This window comes from Trachemys scripta, chromosome 1 (assembly GCF_013100865.1).
Source record: "Trachemys scripta elegans isolate TJP31775 chromosome 1, CAS_Tse_1.0, whole genome shotgun sequence".
Lineage (NCBI taxonomy): Eukaryota > Metazoa > Chordata > Testudines > Emydidae > Trachemys > Trachemys scripta.
The window spans coordinates 248,394,613-248,413,698 of NC_048298.1; the positions used below are offsets into that span (position 1 = coordinate 248,394,613).

Consider the following 19,086-nt stretch of genomic DNA (forward strand, 5'->3'; position numbering starts at 1 on the left):
TAGGCTGTCACTCATACTTGTTTTACTTGCCTTGGGTCAGAGTACATGGTACTGATCTCTTTAAAAACATCAGACGATATTTTGTCCCCAATATATTATCTAGAACAGTTACTCTGGGGTTTCTTGACCAAATTAGGCTTTTAACTATCTAGTGATATTACATAAAGGAAAACATACAGAAAATAAAGAGAGTAGCTTTTAAACCAGGGGTCAGCAACCTGTGGCAGGCGGCTCCCCAGGGTAATCCCCCTGGCAGGCTGGGCCGGTTTGTTTACATGCTGTGTCCGCACGTTCGGGCAATCGTGGTTCCCACTGGTCGTGGTTCACCGTCCCAGGTCAATGGGGGCGGCGGGAAGCGGCGCGGGCCGAGGGATGTGCTGGCCGCCGCTTCCCACCGCCACCATTGGCCTGGGGCAGCAAACCGCGAGCAGTGGGAGCCGCGATCGGCCAAACCTGCGGACGCGGCAGGTAACAAACCGGCACGGCCCGCCAGGGGGCTTATCCTGACAAGCCGCCTGCCAGAGGTTGCCGACCCCTGTTTTAAACACTCCATTTTCCCCAGTGGAAAGGATCTGGAAACTAGCACATTAAACTTAGTGGTACTATGCATATTGCTTTTCTTAGGGAATAATGGAAACCTTTGCATCTCTAACAGCATCATTTCTTCTCTCTGATCCTATAAGGCAGCATGTTGCATTTGCTCCAAAATAGAGTTTCTTCCTCGCCAATCTCTGAAACCTGCTTGTAACTGGCTCCTACATTTTTGCAAGGTTATTCTCCTAGGGAGTGACTATCTCCTCTCAAGATCCTGCCTGAGTAGTTTCAGGCAATTTGTTTATGACTCAGGCTAATCCTTCCTGGCTAGTCACCTTCCCTTTCCTTCCCTCACTTGGTATTATCTTTTAATAGTTGAACTTACCCTATATGTCTAAGTCATTAGACAACTCCTTTCCGTGAAGGACCGGCTAAGCAGGAATTCTTAAAGGCAATTCACGTTCAGTTAGCCCCACATGCTTATGTTTCAGTGGGTGACAGGACTTTCCTGACTTCAGGTATGAACCAAGTGTGGAAGTTTTCAGCTTAGGTAGGTCAGAAGTACAATTCTCATGCAATAAAATACAAACTTAAAAATCATGTGCATCTTACTCATGTAAGACCTTGTTTTCCCAACATTAAGCTACCATTGCAAACTTTTTACTTCCCCCACCCTGCTCTACCCACATGCCTGAAATGTGCTTCGGAGCAGAGGGGTGCTCTCTGGAAATACAAGATAGCGAAGTTTCTATCCGCATACAATCTTTGGCCTCTCTGCTGAGACTGCAAACAACAATGCCAACCAAAGGATGGTTATTGGATGGTGATGTGGACGCCTGTCCAGTAAGAAATCAGAGAGAGAAATCACCAATGCATTTTGCACAGGTCAGTGTGATGAACAGCCATCAGACAGCACTGACTTTCATTCACTACCTACTGACCGAAGCTGGATTTCAGTATGAAACCTGGTTACGGGGTATACCAACCCCACACTGGGCCAGCAAGGCTTAATGAGCTGCTGTTGACCACTCAGCCCTGTCCCACCACACTTGCTGTGAGGTGATGAAGGGGTAGTTAAAAAGGAAGGAGAAGAGCTCAGTTGCTGGCCAACCAGAGACAACAGATCTTATCTGCTGCTCCTTGAGGGAAAGGATCAGCTCAGGATTTCGACAGAGAAAGCAGACTGCCAGACCAAGGTAGGCCAGGTCCAGGACTACTGGGTTTATTTTGAGAGTATGTTTCTTTGCTTGTTTGTAAAAAGGTGGGCTGGGCTGCTTTGGAGAGGCCTGAGGGGCCTACTAAGACTGCGTCAGGGAATCCCTGCTCAGGAGGGGTGTGGGGACACTGCCTCAATAAACTCTATAGATTTTTTTTGCACCCTACTTGAGCCTGCTCTGTGGCTCGTTTGGGACCAGAGCATGCAGTCACAGACCTAAACGTGTTTTAATAGTTATTTCAATGTTTTTACAATGGAGAACTGGGGTTAATTAAATGTAATGTCAATCATAAACCCTCACACTGTAGGAATACAAGTACTGAAGGTGGTCTTTAGAAATGGTTTAAACTTTTCTTTATATGTGCTAACATATAAAAGAAACATGCTAGATACTTTTTACTGATATTTTTACCATCTGCATTTTCAAGAAGTACCTGTGATTGGAGGAACCTATGAAGAAGCTGTCCAGCATATTGTAAAGAACAGTTTAAGCCATCACTTGGCTTGATTCTCAACACATTCCAGGAACCCCATAAACAAAGACAACATGTGCAATGTTAACTTTCTCTTTTATGCGGACAGCTTTTTTTCTCAGTATAATGACCTTCCTGCACAGTGTGTGTTACCATAAAAAGAAACAGAACCCAGTAAAATTAGAGGAACTGCTTAATATCAAAATGTTTTATCTGAGGAAGACAATGCCAATGTAAATATAAAAGGCACAAGAATTAAAAAGTATTTGTTTTGCTGTTTCTTCTTTAAGTTCAGATTGTTCAAATGAACTTAGCCAGAGTTTTTAGTTACTACACATCAGATTCTCTGTCCAGAAAATGAAATGCTGCTCCAGAGAACATGAACTTGGCTAGAAATTCAGGCAGTTTTGATCTTCTCCATTTGACAAGCAAAAACTCTTTGAATGCTTTTGCCAGTAACCAAGAACTGGGATTAAGGGGGAGGGGAGGAGCTAGAACAGCAAACAAACCCAAATAGTTGCCTGATATGGTATATGGTAATAATGATTATTTATTTAAAAAAAATGAAACAATTACATTTTAGGCATATAACATGGACATGAAACATACATCCGAGATTGTCTTTTATACTCAGATAACGAAGATGAACTAACTGCATTTTAGATGGACACATCCTACTTTTGTTATTTTGTTGTTGCTAAATAAATAAATGAAATGGTAACCTCACATCTATTTAAGATTCATAATATTACATTTAATAAATAAAATTACTCTGTTCAAAGTGTAGATTTCTTTGAACTAAATATAGAGTTAAAACCCTTAATCACACCTTGCACAATTTTATTAACACACTCAGGAAGAAAACAAAACTTTAAAAATATTCCATGAGCTGTAACAAATCCACTGTGGCCTCCTCCATGGCAGCTGGCCCACAAAGCTCAGGAGGGCAGGCTTAACACAATTCCCTAGGATTATTTTTGTTCATATTATGGTAGCATTGAAAGGCCCCATTACCTTAAGTGTGGTACACAGTTCCTTCTCCAAAATGTTTAAATGCACTACAGTAAGCATAGTGAGTCTGCATTTTCAGCAGTCACAGAATGCCACATGAAGCAATGTATATTCTTTCTAACATGGAGCCTCTAGCTCCACAGAGCGGCACGCATGGGAACTGAGCAATAGCTGAGTGATGTCAATGAGATTTCACTGAACTTGCTGGTGAAGTCTCCCTAAGCAGACCAGAAACCCGAGGGAAGGAAATGAGAGTGATTATGTACAGCTGAGCAAGCACAGTACAGAGACTACTAAATCAGTGATATGGTGTTCACTGTTGGTGTTCTGTGGTAAAAATGTTTACAATCTGTGTTACTCCCTCACTGTTATGGACACTAATGGAGCCTTCAAACATGAAAGCATGAGGGGGAGGGACAACAATATTAAGGGTAACTATTTTAAAGCCAGTCTTGGTTGTACATTACATCAGGAAATCTTGACACTAAATAAAAATGCTAATTTGCTCTGTACAAGTTTCTGGGCTCACCTCTGGGAGGCTGCTCAAATTCACACCAATGGACAACAGAGCAGAGTGGAACCCTGCCCCACCACATCCCATGTCTTTAAGCCCCTTCCCTCACCTTACCCTGGGAGTTTTAGGGGTGGGGGAGGAAGGGCAGCTGGTACAGGAGGTGGCTATACTGGTGGAGAACTACTCTGCTAGCCATATCTGGGGTGCAATTAAACCTTAGTGCACTGGAAAATCCATCCCTCTACATTTAAACCAAGAACTGAAATACACTATTCAACTTTCATGCTGTATATTAAACCAGGACCTGACTACCTCAAATTAAAGATTCCTATGCTACTTGCCCTCCGTATGAAAACAGGTGGTAGCCACAGCATCCAGTCTGAATTGCAACTCAGGTATTTGCATTTTGCTCACCTAGATTTCTCCTAGGGAAAGGAGCTGCAGGAGCCTCCCTACTCCTCCTTCCCTACAACAGCCATAGAGGTTTCACAGTTCTCCTATATCCTGCACACACAGCAGTACTCCAGGCAGCTAAAGCCAGTGGGAGTTCACTCTGCTCCTCTCTGTGGAATGAAACTGAAGGGACTGCTCACATCCTCCATTGCCTATCACCCCAGCTAGCCAAATGCACTGGGAGGCCTGTCATGCAAGCCCCAGGCAGTAACATCAGCTCCCAATTCCAACAGAGTGGTAGGCGACATCAACACAACGGCTGGTAATACCACTGCAGATCACCCAGAACTGCAAGCAGAAGACAAAGTGAAAGAGGAAACTCCCAACTGAGTCTGCTATGGACACTCATGCCCCTTTGCCCCACCATTCCAAACACTTCAGCACGTCCGTACATCAGTTGCACATTTACAAAAAGCCACCAGGCAAACTGGATGAAAGGACAGCACAACAAGGTCAGACCCCTAGCATCTGGAGAAAGGGAGACCCAGCCCCTTCATGGGACCTAGGATCTACTGTCTCTCACTCTCCCAGATCACTATTATCATTGGGATGCAAAGACATCACCCAAGAACACTAACATTACAGTATTAGTGATGCTGATAAATGCAAGATCATGTCAACAAAAAATGCCATTCTGGATTTGATTTTGGATAAGACACCTGAATGACTGACACTGGCTCAATGCCGTTTCCATCATAATTCTAGGACAGCTAGTACCCACAGGAGACCGAATATACCATGAACCAAGCCAGAAAGGAGAAACGAGAAAGTGGAATAGCAGTCTTGTTTCTCCCTATCTTTGGACAGACTCCCAGCATTCCCTCTGTGCGGAGAGTGGTTTTGAAGCTGGTTCATGCCCCCTGGAGCCAGTTCTATAATACGTCTGCAACTAGGTTTAAAACCAGTTTTAAAACTGATTAAAATTTTTGGAAACTTCCTTGGAGTAGACCAGGCCTTATACAAGCTTAACTAAAGCAGTCTCTGCCACAATCTGATGTAATTTTCATGTATATTACATTCACTCTTGGCAAACTGACTGCTGATGCCAAATTGTTCAGTAATGTTTTTGTGAAAACATCATTCTTGAATTCCAGGGAAGTCACTGATGCTTGGTTCCTTTTCCCCTCCCATCAAATTTTCCAGGATTAAGTTGAAAAACAATATCTGCTGCATAGTTCTCATTTTAAACACTGAGCTTTTGCTGTATTATAGCAAATAATCAAATGGTGAATCTTACATTGAAATGAACAAGGTCCAAATGTTGGAAGATAACGAAGAACAAGAAATGAATGATTGAACCCCTGACATCTTAGAGATGATCAAATTACATTACCTTGCTGTTCTTTTTCTTCTGCTTACCCTCTCAATGAGCTTCCATGTTACTGAAGCATGCTTCTATGACCCTGGCATTCATGCAGTTTTTCTACCTACAATAGTTTGTCTAACATTCCCAGATGGAAAATGGTGATATTATGTACTACCACTGAATTTAAGTATTTTCCTTTTAACAAGGACACAAATTTAAAGTTTCCACTGAGGAAAAATTGCCTCTATTTTGGATAGTGATTCTATTTGCCTGACACCTCATGTCTAAGATCTTTGCTGTTCTCTAGGCACCCTACCGATATTTCTTTAAACCTTTATTTCTTCAGTGCACTAATGGTGGATTATTTCAAGAATTCCATTTATCTCTGGTGCTAATCTCTTCTTAACCTTCTCTACAGCTTCCATCACCACCTTCCAGCTGGATTTTGACAGGTTAAGCAGCATCAACCTGTCAGTTCTCTTGATCTTCAAATACGTGCAATACCTTGCAGTTACATTCTGCTGCATGTATATTATTCTAGCATGGGTCTCCAACTCCTCCTGGATTAAAACCAAAGGTTCTGATCTCTTCTCATTCAGGATACTCTTGGTATACCAGTATGAGTTCTTGTAAAAGTTGCTTTCTCTTCTTTATACTCTTTCTGCTTTTCAAGTGAATTCAACACTACCTCAAGCTAAAAATACTTAAACTTAGTTTCCCCATATATGTTGCTCTTCTATAATGCCTTCATGAATCCCTTCTTTCCATATGAATTAATATGCTTATAATTCCTAAATAAGTTTTTGAGACTTCTTCTCTCTGGCCTTTTTAAGGCTGCAAATTTATCATGGATGTTGCTCATTGCACCTAGGTTTGCTATATTTGCGGTTGTGTGATCAAAAGGACTCAACTAGGAACCATGAAACGCCAGAGTTCTAATCCCAGTAACATGGACTCACTCTATGGCCGTGGGCAAATAACTCTTTGGTGGTGAGGAGTGTAAATGCCTCTCTTAGAGAGGCCAGGTGGCCTAGTGCTTTGAGGGAAGGATCAGTGCAGCCTCTGCTTCACAAAGCCATCATATGAGATTGATAATCTGGCCAACTATAGCTTGATTTCATATTTCCTTTTTTGAGTAAGATTATGGGCAAGCTGGCTGCAAGACACCCCTCAGAGTATCTAGATGTCTCTGATCTCCTTCACCCTTGTCATTATTTTTTGAGCATCAATTATGCTTGGTGTTTGCAAGATACAAACAAAAGTCCTATCCCGAGGATCTTAAGCACTGGGAGACCAACAACAGGATATTAACTTAGGTATTTTAAAATTCTAATATCACTCCCCCTGCCCTTTATATAACATTGGCACAAAGAAAGTGTTTTTCAGAGTTAGCGTGTGGGAGTATTGCAGAAAAAAACGACTCTTTCAGATGGATTGGAATGAAGTGGGGGGGGGGAGGGAGAGAGGGGAGCCAGGTGTGCCAGGATGGCATTAGTAGAAACTGGACTTCGCAGTGCTGATGGAATCTTGCTGTACTCCAGCAAGATTTTACCATATCCTTTGCACTGAAGCACTTGGGCACCTGGGCAATTTGTTTTCACTGTTATTACGACAGTGTGGACTTTCCCCTTCCATCTCCATTGTCCTGACCTCTCTCCTCCTCCCAAATCAAACCACCACCAGACACAGGAAGGACCTTGTTGTGGTTCTGTTGCTCATAACACAATTTGCTATGCTAATACTTCCTGTGCACGCTGCAAATATGGCATCTCGCCAAAACTAAGGACTGGAGTTTGAAAGACTGTCACACAAGTGTGATACTTCCTGTGCTCTACAGGACCTACCACAACTGCTCTGCCCTTCACCTCTTCCGTAGCCATTTACTTCTGCCTACTTGTGCCAGTACTTATTTGCTGCAGGGTAGGCAGATTGGCTGCTCTTCGGAGAAACATAGGGTCCTGAGAGACCTGTTACAGCAATGAAAATGTAGTTTTAAATACATTTTGCTGTGGTGAAGAGAAAGTTTAGAGCAGTTAGTTTTGCTCATCTGTGTCCACAATTATATCACAAGGGCACACTGGCAATTTTACTGTCCAGTCCATTTCTCCACTCAGAACCATAGTGCCCTCTCCTTCTCCCTCCATACTGACTCTCTCAATACATTTCAACAACAATTCCAAACATTTCTTTCTTTCTATTCCCCCCTCTACCCCACCCACCCAAATTTTCCGGCACTGATTATTTCTCACCTCGATTACTACAAACTCCTCTCTGGCCTCTCACCTTGTCATTCCTTATGTTTACATTTCTCTTAAATGCTGCCACAGACGACTATCTACCTTACCATGTCCATTCCCTTCAAAGGCTTTCCTTCACCTTTTTACATCAAATCTATGCTCCTTGTCCATGCCTTCAATGTGCAGCCCAACCAAGCTCCTGCCTATTTCTCTGCCATCATCTTTTAATTCATTACTTTTGCTCCATCCAAGCTGCTCAATTTTTCATCATCTCTTTATTGCATTTTTTTCCTGCCCCTTTTTTCACAGCCCCATCAGAGGGACCTGAGGGGGAATGATACAATGAGCACATAAACCAGCTGGTGATGGTATAAACTCAGATCAAAGACGATACCTTGGAGACCATCAGTGATAACCCCTCTGAGAAAAAGTATGTTTCTAAAAGAAACTTGGAGGAAGAGAAAGAGGTTGACTGGCACACAAGAAAAGTGAGAGTCTGAGCACCGAAGTATGATGGAACTAGCCGTGGAGACAAGCATAGAAGAAAGATTGAACAAAAGGACGTTTAGAAGTCAAACAGGTAAAGTAATGCAAGGCCTTGAAAAGGAAGACAAAACTGAACTTCACATAGAAGGCAGTGAGCCAATCCAGAGAGAAGAGACATAAATCAGAGCAACAGGAAGAGATTATTTTAGCAGCAGCACAGCGGAGATGAAACCAACAAAGGAGGAGGCAGCAGTGGCTGTAATAGTCAAGGTGAGAGACAACCAAGTATGGACAAGGGTTTGAACTGTAGAAATGGATGAATTTTAGAGCTGCTGTAAAGGAGTACACAACCACATTACAGCAGTATTCAGAGTTCTGCACTGATTTCCCATCTGCTTCAAGGTGCGACGCAAGGTTTTCAGTTTGATTTAGGATTTGGGATGTGGATATTTTAGAGATGGTCTCTCTTCCTATGTAACTTTCCTGATTGCAATGGCAGAGATCACTAGAGACAGTTCAGCTCATAGCCCCTTGATATACACACTATTGAGATGTGGAAGCAGAGTGTTTTCACAGAAAGGTTCCTGACTGTCTACTTCACTCCCTCTAGTAGTCCACCAGAACCCAAGTCTACTGACCTTCGTGGCATATTGTTCAAGGTTAAGCTTTCTGGTCAAAGATTTGTCTGCCTATAGATGATCCCTTGGAAGATTCTCTTTATGATGGGCTGGTGAAATTGAGAAGTTAAGCTATTTGTGCTGTCTGTTGTGACCGCTTTAATTTGGTGTCTTGTCTGCTGTCACATACCCAGACACTATGGCAATGGGAGCAAAAAATTCATTAAAGAAGTGTACAGGAATCACTTCACCCACACTTGAAATACAGCCACAGCACCTATTAACAGTGCACAGCAGCACAACAACTGTTTAGGACAGGAAGTGTAGAATACCAAATACAGCTGAAACCGCGGTGAGAATTTATGTAGACAGAAGGTAATTACACAAAGTGGAATTTGGCCAAGACACTGAGAATGCAAAGTGCTATGGGGCTTGTGCAAATTGCCATGGGAACATTAATGATTGTAAGCGAGCTGGCTCTTCATTTACAGTCCCTCAAAAAGATGGCCCATTCAATAGCACACTATCCCTTTGCTACACTGAGTTACAGCAAACTGCACAGTGCTCCCTAACTTGATGGCATCTCCTGTGCCACAGCACCCACTATTAACAGTGTTATAAAAAACAGGATGAGACATCTCTTAAATCTTGGATGCATGGATGAATTTTTCATTCCCTATTGTGATTTACTTTAGACTTATAAGAGCTCCTTTATTTTAGGTCAGTATTATGACAATGGAAGTAAGCCAATGTAACCTTCATTTTTTTAATTAGCATTTAACAAGAAGTGTGTCTTGTTCTTAGAAATATTTTCCCTCCATAAGGAAGAATAACCTTGAACAGAAGACAAAACTAAGCTAAGAGGAAAAGAAAATCAAATCAAAACTAAATATACTTATTTTATTTTAAATGCCTTTAAAACACACTGAATAAAAAGTTATTTCATTGCCCAGAAGCAAATACTGTATCATATCCTTATTTATAATCAAGTCCAAAGAGAATCTCTTTTCTCACACATGCTACCAACTATACCATGTGTCATGTAAATTCATTGTCTATCCAGAGGGGGAATAAAAATACAACTAAAAAGCTGGCACAAGACAGATGGCCAGTTTCACTAATCTGACCTTATTTCTTCCAGACTAAATCTAGTGAACTGTTACTACAATGATCCACTATTCCTATAATTCTTAGGCTTGAATATTTAGGTTAGAAATGCAAGCAAATCTGAATTACAAATTCCCACTTCTAGTACATCAATGCTTTGTCATAAATTCTATTCCTAGACTCCAAGGGTGAAGCAGTTCTTAAATCATAAAAATCATAAGATAAAGCTTTAAATTCATAAAACATTCAAACTTTGCCTCTGCAGAAAAGTGCATTTGGAACTTTTCATTAAGTATACTTACACCTGACAAATGCAAAGAATTCTTTCTGTAGCTGCCCCCATGATATCAGAAGACAAGATGGAGCACAAGCTTCATCTCTTGCTAATTAAACGAATCAATTAACAGACTATTGTTGCAACTGTGTAACTGCTGTTCTACAATGGCAATAACAACCCCACGGGGAGGTCTTTTACTACATTAAAATGCTGTCCTCCACAACTCTATTTGATATTATTAGAAACAGTTATTTGCGTCTTGCTGTCATATTAGTAGCAAAGGCAAATTATGGAAATATGCAGACCAGAATGGTCCCAGTATGAGATCAGGTTTGGTTTTTAGCCTCCAAGGGAACAATTGCTGAAATTCCAAAGTTCCCTAAAGTTCTTTAATGGAACTGATAAATCTATCAGCACAGCATCCATTTAGATGCTAGGTAAGGGTCACATATTTGCATACTTTCCTGCTAAGCTGATACAATTCAACTAGATATATTATCATATTAAGTTTACCCTCCTGAGTTAAACCGATGGAGTTCAAAATTGTTTTCGATGGTTGTCATTAATCGCTGTTACATCTTAAATGCTCACTTTGAAATCTAATTGTGCTGCTGTACCAAGGGTCATATTAATAGCATTCTTAATGTTAAATCTTGGTAAAACATGTTTATTTTACAGATATTATCACTGAAGCTTAGAAGACTAATGAGAAACAAAGTATATTTATTATCAATAAAAACTTAATTTAAAATGTACATTCTGAGACTTAAATTAGCTTTACTAACTTCATCATGCCTTTGTTTCATTAAGATCCCTAGTTAAGCTTCTCAGCCATATAAATTAATATCTCCTAAACAGCTACTGGGTAAATGCCAAAACTGCAGCCATCAAAAAGCTGTTTAAAAAATGCAGGCTACACATATGTTTGTTTTTTTGGCAGCAGGAATCTTCCTCAGAAAAGAAAGGCTCAACATTCACCATGATGTAATCATTTTAAGATGGCAGTATTCAATCTCTACTTGTAGGTTTTAATCCACCCACAGGAAAATAATTGAACTACCTTTGGTAACCTGTTAACCTATTCTTCAAGCAGCCACCAAGTCCAAACCCTTGTCCTTGCCGCAGAAAATATCAACAAGCTGAATAAGAGGCAGTCTAAATTTTTCAAGCAAAATACAGAGGAAGTTGCAAAGTCCTGTTCATTTTTCTGGAAGGCAAATGGTATCATCTGAGATATTCAAGTACTACAGTGCAATCCACCCTACAAATGCCATCATTGCATATTCTCATTGGAAACGTTAAGCTTTCATTTAAAAACATTGGCCAAGATTTAAATAATTGGGTTCTACTTAGGTTCTTAAGCCCTTATTTAGGTACCTAAGCAAGTGGCCTGATTTTCAAAGAGCACTGGGCACCCAGCAGCTCCACACAACTGAAACCAATGGGAGCCAATCAGTGCTCAGCACTTTTAAAAGTCAGGCCACTTATTCAGCAGCCTAAATAAGACTTTAGGTACCTAACTGCAGTAAACCCATTTATTAAAATCTTGGCCTAAAATTTTATTTATTTAGGCCACTACAGAAAATAGTCATCCCAATCCAAAAAGAGACGTACTGCTTTGCATGGGTAACCTAACTTTTCAGGAGTCAACTGCAACAACAAACCTGGGAACTTGCCCATCTCTGAAAGCATGAACTTCAAGGACTAACTGGGACTATTTAAATGTTACAACTGATAAACAGAAATAATTTCTTGTGGATTTTTTTGGTTTGTTTTTTTAAAACAGAGACAACTAAATGTGCACACACACAAAAAGACATTATTTTTTATTTACTATTTTATTTGAGATTCCAGCTGGGATTTTTAAAAGTGTCTAAGTGGCTTAGAAACAAAGTCCAATTGACATTCAGGGAGACTTGTATTCTGAAATTACTTAAGCACATTTAGAAATCCCAACTCCAACGTATATCTTAATATATTATTACACTTTAAAACTACTTAACGTGACTGAAAGGGAAATCTCTGTGTGGAGATCACTCCCTGCCCTCAGCAGCATCCAGGATCATTTTGTGGAGAGACAGTAGGCCAGAGGATGCTCACCATCATATTCAAAAGGAATGCACAAAAAAATAATGTTTCCTGAGGCAATTGTTAACTTTCCCCTGGAGTCCCTTCTGCACTGTGTAACTCCCCTGCCAGAAGTCACACTGGAGCAATGCTGCCAGGTGCTCTGGAGCCAGGGTAAAGAAAAAGGGTGATTCCCATGATTGCTATGACTTCAGAGAAATTCAATTCAGATTAGCAAGGATCCTGAGTGATCTTCAGACTCTAGAGACCATACCCACTGCTTACTCTGGAAGAGCAAACTTTGACTCTTGATGGGGGCAAAACTCAATGAGAGGTACTTTGTGAAAACAAACAAACATAAAAAGAACTGTGGAAAACCAGACTAGAGTTTGCAAGATTAAAATGTGAGAGATATTTTTTTCCTTGCTATTAATACTGTCTCCACATCCCATTAGATATAATATCTGTATCTTTTACAGGTTTCAAAATCGCTTTTGAAAGTCCACAGAGGCCTTCATATCTAAAGTTTCAGTAGTGCTATATATTGAAAAACAAGCATGTTCAGAATTGGACTTATCTGTAATGGTGAAAGAAGCAGGTTATTAAACATTTGCCATTGCAACCTGAGTCTCAGTGTCATACAGTGGAAGCTTCACATTCTCTACCACTATTTAATTGGACCATGCAAGGATGCAAGAAGGAGAAGACAGAGGAAAGAAACTGACTACACATTGCTTGAAAACTCTAAAGTCGACAATTTATAAATATTGGCAGTGGTACAGGAAGGGTGTCTGAGAAGTGAGCACATATTAATGCAAGTCCATTACCAGGAAAAACAAACTGAAGAGAATGTTCTTTTATTCCTAGCTGTAATCTATAACTAGTTCACAAAGGTCCACAAAATGGAACTTTGTGCAGGTCCACAAAATGACAAAGTATTCAATAAACCTGGTAACAGGATTTGATGGTTTGGTGAATTTGTCTATGTAAAACTTATGAATTCTGATAGAGTTACACATAGAGTTCGTAAAATCAAACCAGCAATGTGTATTGAAGCAGCTATTTGCTAGCAAAAATTGATCTGGTATATCACAAACCCTGTCTGGAAGTCAGTACAAGACAATCGAAAAATTGCTAACATTGAACAACTCAGCCCTGATAGAACAATCGGGATGTTAAAGGAAGCTGGTTCTCCCAGATTGCCTGCAGGGGATAGGGTTGGAGCAATGGAAACTCCCTAGTAGAAAAGAAGGAACAGAGAAAAAGCTGTTAGGAGCTGCTGTTAAAAACAGACATGTGGGGAAACCTTGTTACCGCTGGTTCTGAACAATCTCAGGGGAGCTTGTTGCAGGGGAGACAGAGATCCTGAGGCTGAAAAGGAGGGAGGGATGGTACAGGAGGGAGTACTGGGACCCCTAAAAGGACAGCCAACCCCCAAAGGTGGTGAGACACCGAAGAAGGGATTTGTGTTCTTTTTCCACAGATCTGTAGATTTCGCTCTTGTGCTTTCTGTATGAGCAAGGCTGGGTTTACACTACCCGCCTGAATCGGCGGGTAGAAATCGACCTCTCGGGGATCGATGCTCTTACTCCACCAGCGGAGGTGGGAGTAAGCGCCGTCGACGGGAAGCCGCAGAGGTCGATTTTGCCGCCGTCCTCACAGCGGGGTAAGTCGGCTGCGATACGTCGAATTCAGCTACGCTATTCGCGTAGCCGAATTTGCGTATCTTAAATCGACTCCCCCCTGTAGTGCAGATGTAGCCTAAGAGTACCTGTGTTTAAAAATTCCTCTACAGAATCTCTGTGTTTCTTGTTTACCCTGTCCCATCATCCCAGAAGAAAGAAACAATAAACCAGAGGGTCAACAGCTTTAGTGGAACTCTGGGAGAGTGCACCAGCTGCCAGGGAGGCTTGGGAGAACCAGCAATAATTTCAGGGCCTGGGCAACTGGATTGCCTCTGCCAAGAAGGGTATCAGACACAGTGTCTGCACCTGGAGTATGTGCTTAGAGGTCAAGAGACAGAGAGATGATGCCTAAACTCTGCCCAGCCCCAAGAGCATGTGGGATACAAGGTTTGGGTCCAGAAGGACTCACCAGGGTTGTAACATAGGATATCAAAAGTTATGTGAGGTAATAATCTTTGCCATGATTTTCAATAAGAAGAACTTAAAGCTAGGCACCTATATCTATATTTATGTCCCTGCCTGATTTCAAAAGTACTCAGAAGCCAACAGCTCTGACTCAGGTCAGCAGAAGATAATGGGTGCTCAACACTTTTTGATTTCAGGCACATGCCTAAATAAGGGGTTAGGAGCCTAACTTTAGATCTCCTATTTTTGAAAATCTTCAACTTATTGGATAAAGAGTAGAAAAAATGTCTTGTGAAACAATTGAGAAAGAGTTGTCTCCTGGTTTCCTTGTACTCCCTCCATCTGTCTGTATCCATCTATTGTTTCTTGTTTTATACTTATATTTTAAGCTTTTCAGGCCTTTTTCATTCTGTGTTTGTACAGCACCTAGCACAATGGGGCCCTGGTCCATGACCAGGGCTCCTCAGTGTTCCTGTTATACTACTCCTGCTAGTAACTACAGCAACGCATAAACTGTTTAATGCCACTATGAATTAACAGAAGAGAGAATCCCAAATAGCAAAGAATTTCTAGTCATGTCCAGCAACAGGAAACATTACTAAAGACCCACGTAGAACCTCTGAATTATGTCAACACTGTGGAATTTAAACTCATGATCCCTACTTTATTTGGAAACAGTGGCATGGCTTTTTCCATTTTCATTTTAAAACAGCAGAAACAAATACCTTTGCTGCTACTTAACAGAAAATCTTCACAAGTTTACTATACATTATGCTTTAATATTCATATTAAAGCTTTTTATTTAATTGCAAGTCTTTCTGTTGAAGTGTACATTCCCCTGTCTGTTAACTAACTACATGGGATGCCAATGAGGTTTCTAATAGAGACGTATTCTCTGCTTCTCTTCAGTGTCTGTCAGCCGGCTCAATCAAGTTGAGACTCATCTCTTTTCAAAAACCAGTAGAAAAACTGCTTTTGCTGTCTAATGTCAGGAAATCAAGTGAATTATTTTATCTAAGCTGATGCCCTCATGACAAGTTGGATGACTGTGCTCCCAATCAGCTGGTTCTAAAAACATGTGCTGATGAAAAGGTATATGGGGCATGTGCTAAGTAGCAGCACGCTGCTTGTTAGCATTGAAACTCATGATGAATTTGCATACGTATGAAACTGAGAATGCTGGAAGCTAGTTTTTCTTCTCTCAATAGAAAATATTAAAATCAAATATAAATTGTTTTTCTAACCAATTTCTACAGTGATGTATAGCATATTGAAGCAGAATACTGAGAAATCTAAATATCATATCACCAAATATTTCTTTCAAGCATTTAGTGTTATGAGGGGAAAATCCCCACTGCCAACCTTATAATGCATTGATTAGCCTTCTGTCTGTTAGTAATGGGCATGGTAGTGCATACATACTGGAGTTCCCCAAAAGAGGTTCTAAGAATGGAGAAAAGGGTCCTCTTTTCTGGCTTTGGAGTTATATTTTTATTAGTTATTATTATTGATATGACAGCAATGCCCCAAAATCACTAATCCATATAAGCCCTTCCCCCTGTGCTAGATGCTGCATCAATACACAGGAAGATGCTGTTCTTGGCCCAAAGCTTGTAATCTGAAGAAAAACTCAGATACATTGGTAGAGGAAAGGGATGAAATATAGCTCAGAGTGACAGCTGACAAACATCATGGCAGTTCTGATTTTTTTTAATCTCTCCCCCTCTATTGAGTAGTAGGTTGGGGTGCAGGGGAGGCAGAAGGGGATTAATTAATAAGAGCAAAGGAGTGGGGAAGGAAGGTGATAAGGAGAGCAGAATGGAGAGGAGCACAGGGAGAGTGAGACAAGCAATGGGGAGGACTTTGAGGGAGAAGGGAAGTCAGAGCAAAGAGCCAATCTGAAAAGGGGAGAATATCCAGAATTCTCTTACCTAACCCTGCATCCCTTCAACTTTTACCTACTGTACCTCAGGGATGCTAACCTCTTCTGTTGCAAGGAATTATCAATTCTGCTTCCAAATACAGAAAAGATCTTACATGTAGCTAAGAAAGCAGACTTTGGAAAAGGTTTGTCTCCATTACCATTTTTCTAATCTACTGATTAAAATTCTCTCTTTAGGTTCAACCAACAAGAAACATGTTAAGACTAGTCTGTATTACATCATCTACATTAAGTGCCTGATAGTGTGCACTAAGTGCTCCTCTTCTCTTCTCCCCCTCTCCAAAAACATATTCTGGTATTTTTTCCCCGTTATCATTAAATAATTATTAGGTTTTCTGAATAGATGATAAAGCAGTGTGAGATAATCAATATTAGTTTTAGTTAAGATGGTAATAATCAGCACTAGAGAATTAAACGACTGTAATATCCTTTTGTTTTACTCTCAAATGTCTTAAAGCTAAAAGCGCATCAAGACCGTAAGCTTTCTAGGGTACAGACTGCCTTTTTCTTGTGTGTTTGTACAGCCCATAGCACAATGAGGTACTGTTGTAACACTGGGGTTCCTGGAATTACCGCAATACAAATTAATAATAATAGTAATTAATAATAAAAACACATACTTGCATCCCACTTAAAGAAAAAAAAAAAAGAATGTCACTAGTCATAGAATTGACCAATACCTTCCGAAGTTTCGTGATGCTCAGAAATAGGGTTTGATTAAAGCCCATTCTGACTTTGTACTATTAACTGACCAAGATGTGTTAGTATTCTTATGCAACAGTCTCAATAATTATTTTTTCCTGCTGTGAGTCTATCAGACCAGCCATGTAGCAACATCCTTTCCTGCAAAGCAAGTGACCAGTGTAAGGTGACCAGACAGGAAATTTGAAAAATTGGGACGGGGTGGGGGGGTAATAGGAGCCTATACAAGAAAAAGACCCCAAAATCGGGACTGTCCCTATAAAATCGGGACATCTGGTCACCCTAGACCAGTGCCAAAGCCCAACATCATAAATAGGACAGTGTTCACTGATTGTTAAGCACCAATAATGTGGTTGGTAATGAATGAGACCTAAGTAAAAGCACAATTCTTGAGCAGAAGTTATTACAGCAGATTACTTTTTTTTTAATCTGTTCAAAGCTTTAAGTTTAGAATTAACTTGGAAAAATACAATTAGAGCACTTCAAGTATCACTTTAACCACATGACTGACAGAATTAAGATACCATTTCAATAAGAATTAAGATACCATTTTGATATAGAGTATGTTAGACTTAGAAGCATCTATCACTTAACACACAATTTTGTTTTTCCATCTTACACATGAGTACCCAAGATACACGAAAGAGGCAAAAGATCTGTCTGATTGCTTAGTTCTCCCATGGTAGAGACTGGTCATGATTCTTAGTCTATTATTCTGCAGGCCAGCAAGAACTGAGGGAGAGCTGTGGAAACAGCTCTCAGCTCCTCAGAGTAGAGTAAAACAATGATGATGGAGGCAGTGCTTTGAATCGCCCATTAAAAGAGCTATTCTCATCTAGTTCTCCTTAGCTGGGAGGATGGCTACTACAATGCCTTGAGGATGAGGAGTATAGAGTGAAAGAAATTGGCCCTGGGCTCGGACAAAGATGTACAGAACACCAATGGATGAGCAGGGAGGGGGGAGGAGAGAAATCAGATGAAATGGACTGAAATCTGAATATATTCTAATAGATTACAAGCTTAAAATCTCCTATTTCTTACAAGTGTACCTTCAATTATACCTTACCCTTTTAGGGACCAAAAAGTTATAGGCTCATATCAAGTGAAATGTGAATGTAAACATTTTGTAGCATTCACTTAAGGACAGTTCTGCTTCCATCCAGTTTGAAATACCTGGAATGGGGGGTTTTATGTATCCTATACTTTGAAGCAAACACACGCTAAAACAGATACTGACAAAATTCATGAACACAGGCGTGTGTGTGCAGTCATTATCAACTGCCTATTTTTTTGTTAAGTTATATTTCAATACAAGCATAATGTAGTATAGTAGATCTTGAATACTTACCACTGTGCCCAGAAACTGAATGCTTATGTTTCCAGCTGCATCTCGAGAGAGGCACTGAAAGAAACAGATGTAAAAATTAATTAGGAACTTTCTCAGTAAGTTGAAGCAGTGCTATTTTCTTCTTGTAAGGTCTGCAGGAAATAACCAAAATGCCTGTAGATATATTACATATGCACAAAATAAGCATAATGTAAAAATGTATTTAAGAGCTTCAGTGCTAAGAAGCTGATTCATACTTAAGCTCAAATTCTAGTTTTTGCTTTAACAGATTCTAACAAATTTATTTTGAAGAGTATTGAAAACAAATGCATCTACGTACAATGAAGAATGTGTGTGTTTTCAGGGAGATGGATGTTATGATATATAAGAACAATACACCAGTGGAACAGACTACATAGGGAGGTTGTGGAAGCTCCTTCACTGGAAGTTTTCAAAAGGAGGCTGGATAGCCATCTGTCTTAGACCGTTTAGACATAACAAATCCTGTATCTTGGCATGGGGTTAGACTAGATGACCCTCATGGTCCTTTCTAACCCTTTGGTTCTATGACTTACCAGGACTTGTCCACCTCTAAGGTGGTGATTCTCTGGCACATGTATATCTGTATTCTCACTTCATGTACTCCATATTAGCTCAACTCTATAAATGTTAAGTATGTCACTCATTCTAAAGAGACATTTTCATCTCTTCTTTGTGATAGGGTGCT

At 40.4% G+C, this 19,086-nt stretch overlaps 1 protein-coding gene across 1 annotated transcript in view; it reads right to left on the minus strand.

Moving 5' to 3' along the window:
* PCCA (propionyl-CoA carboxylase subunit alpha) overlaps window positions 1–19,086 on the minus strand; it is a 384,189-nt gene that overhangs the window by 52,901 nt on the left and 312,202 nt on the right. Inside the window, exon 21 of the mRNA XM_034758211.1 lies at window positions 18,381–18,434. Coding sequence (XP_034614102.1) covers window positions 18,381–18,434 — 54 coding nt within the window. The remainder of the gene's footprint in view (window positions 1–18,380; window positions 18,435–19,086) is intronic.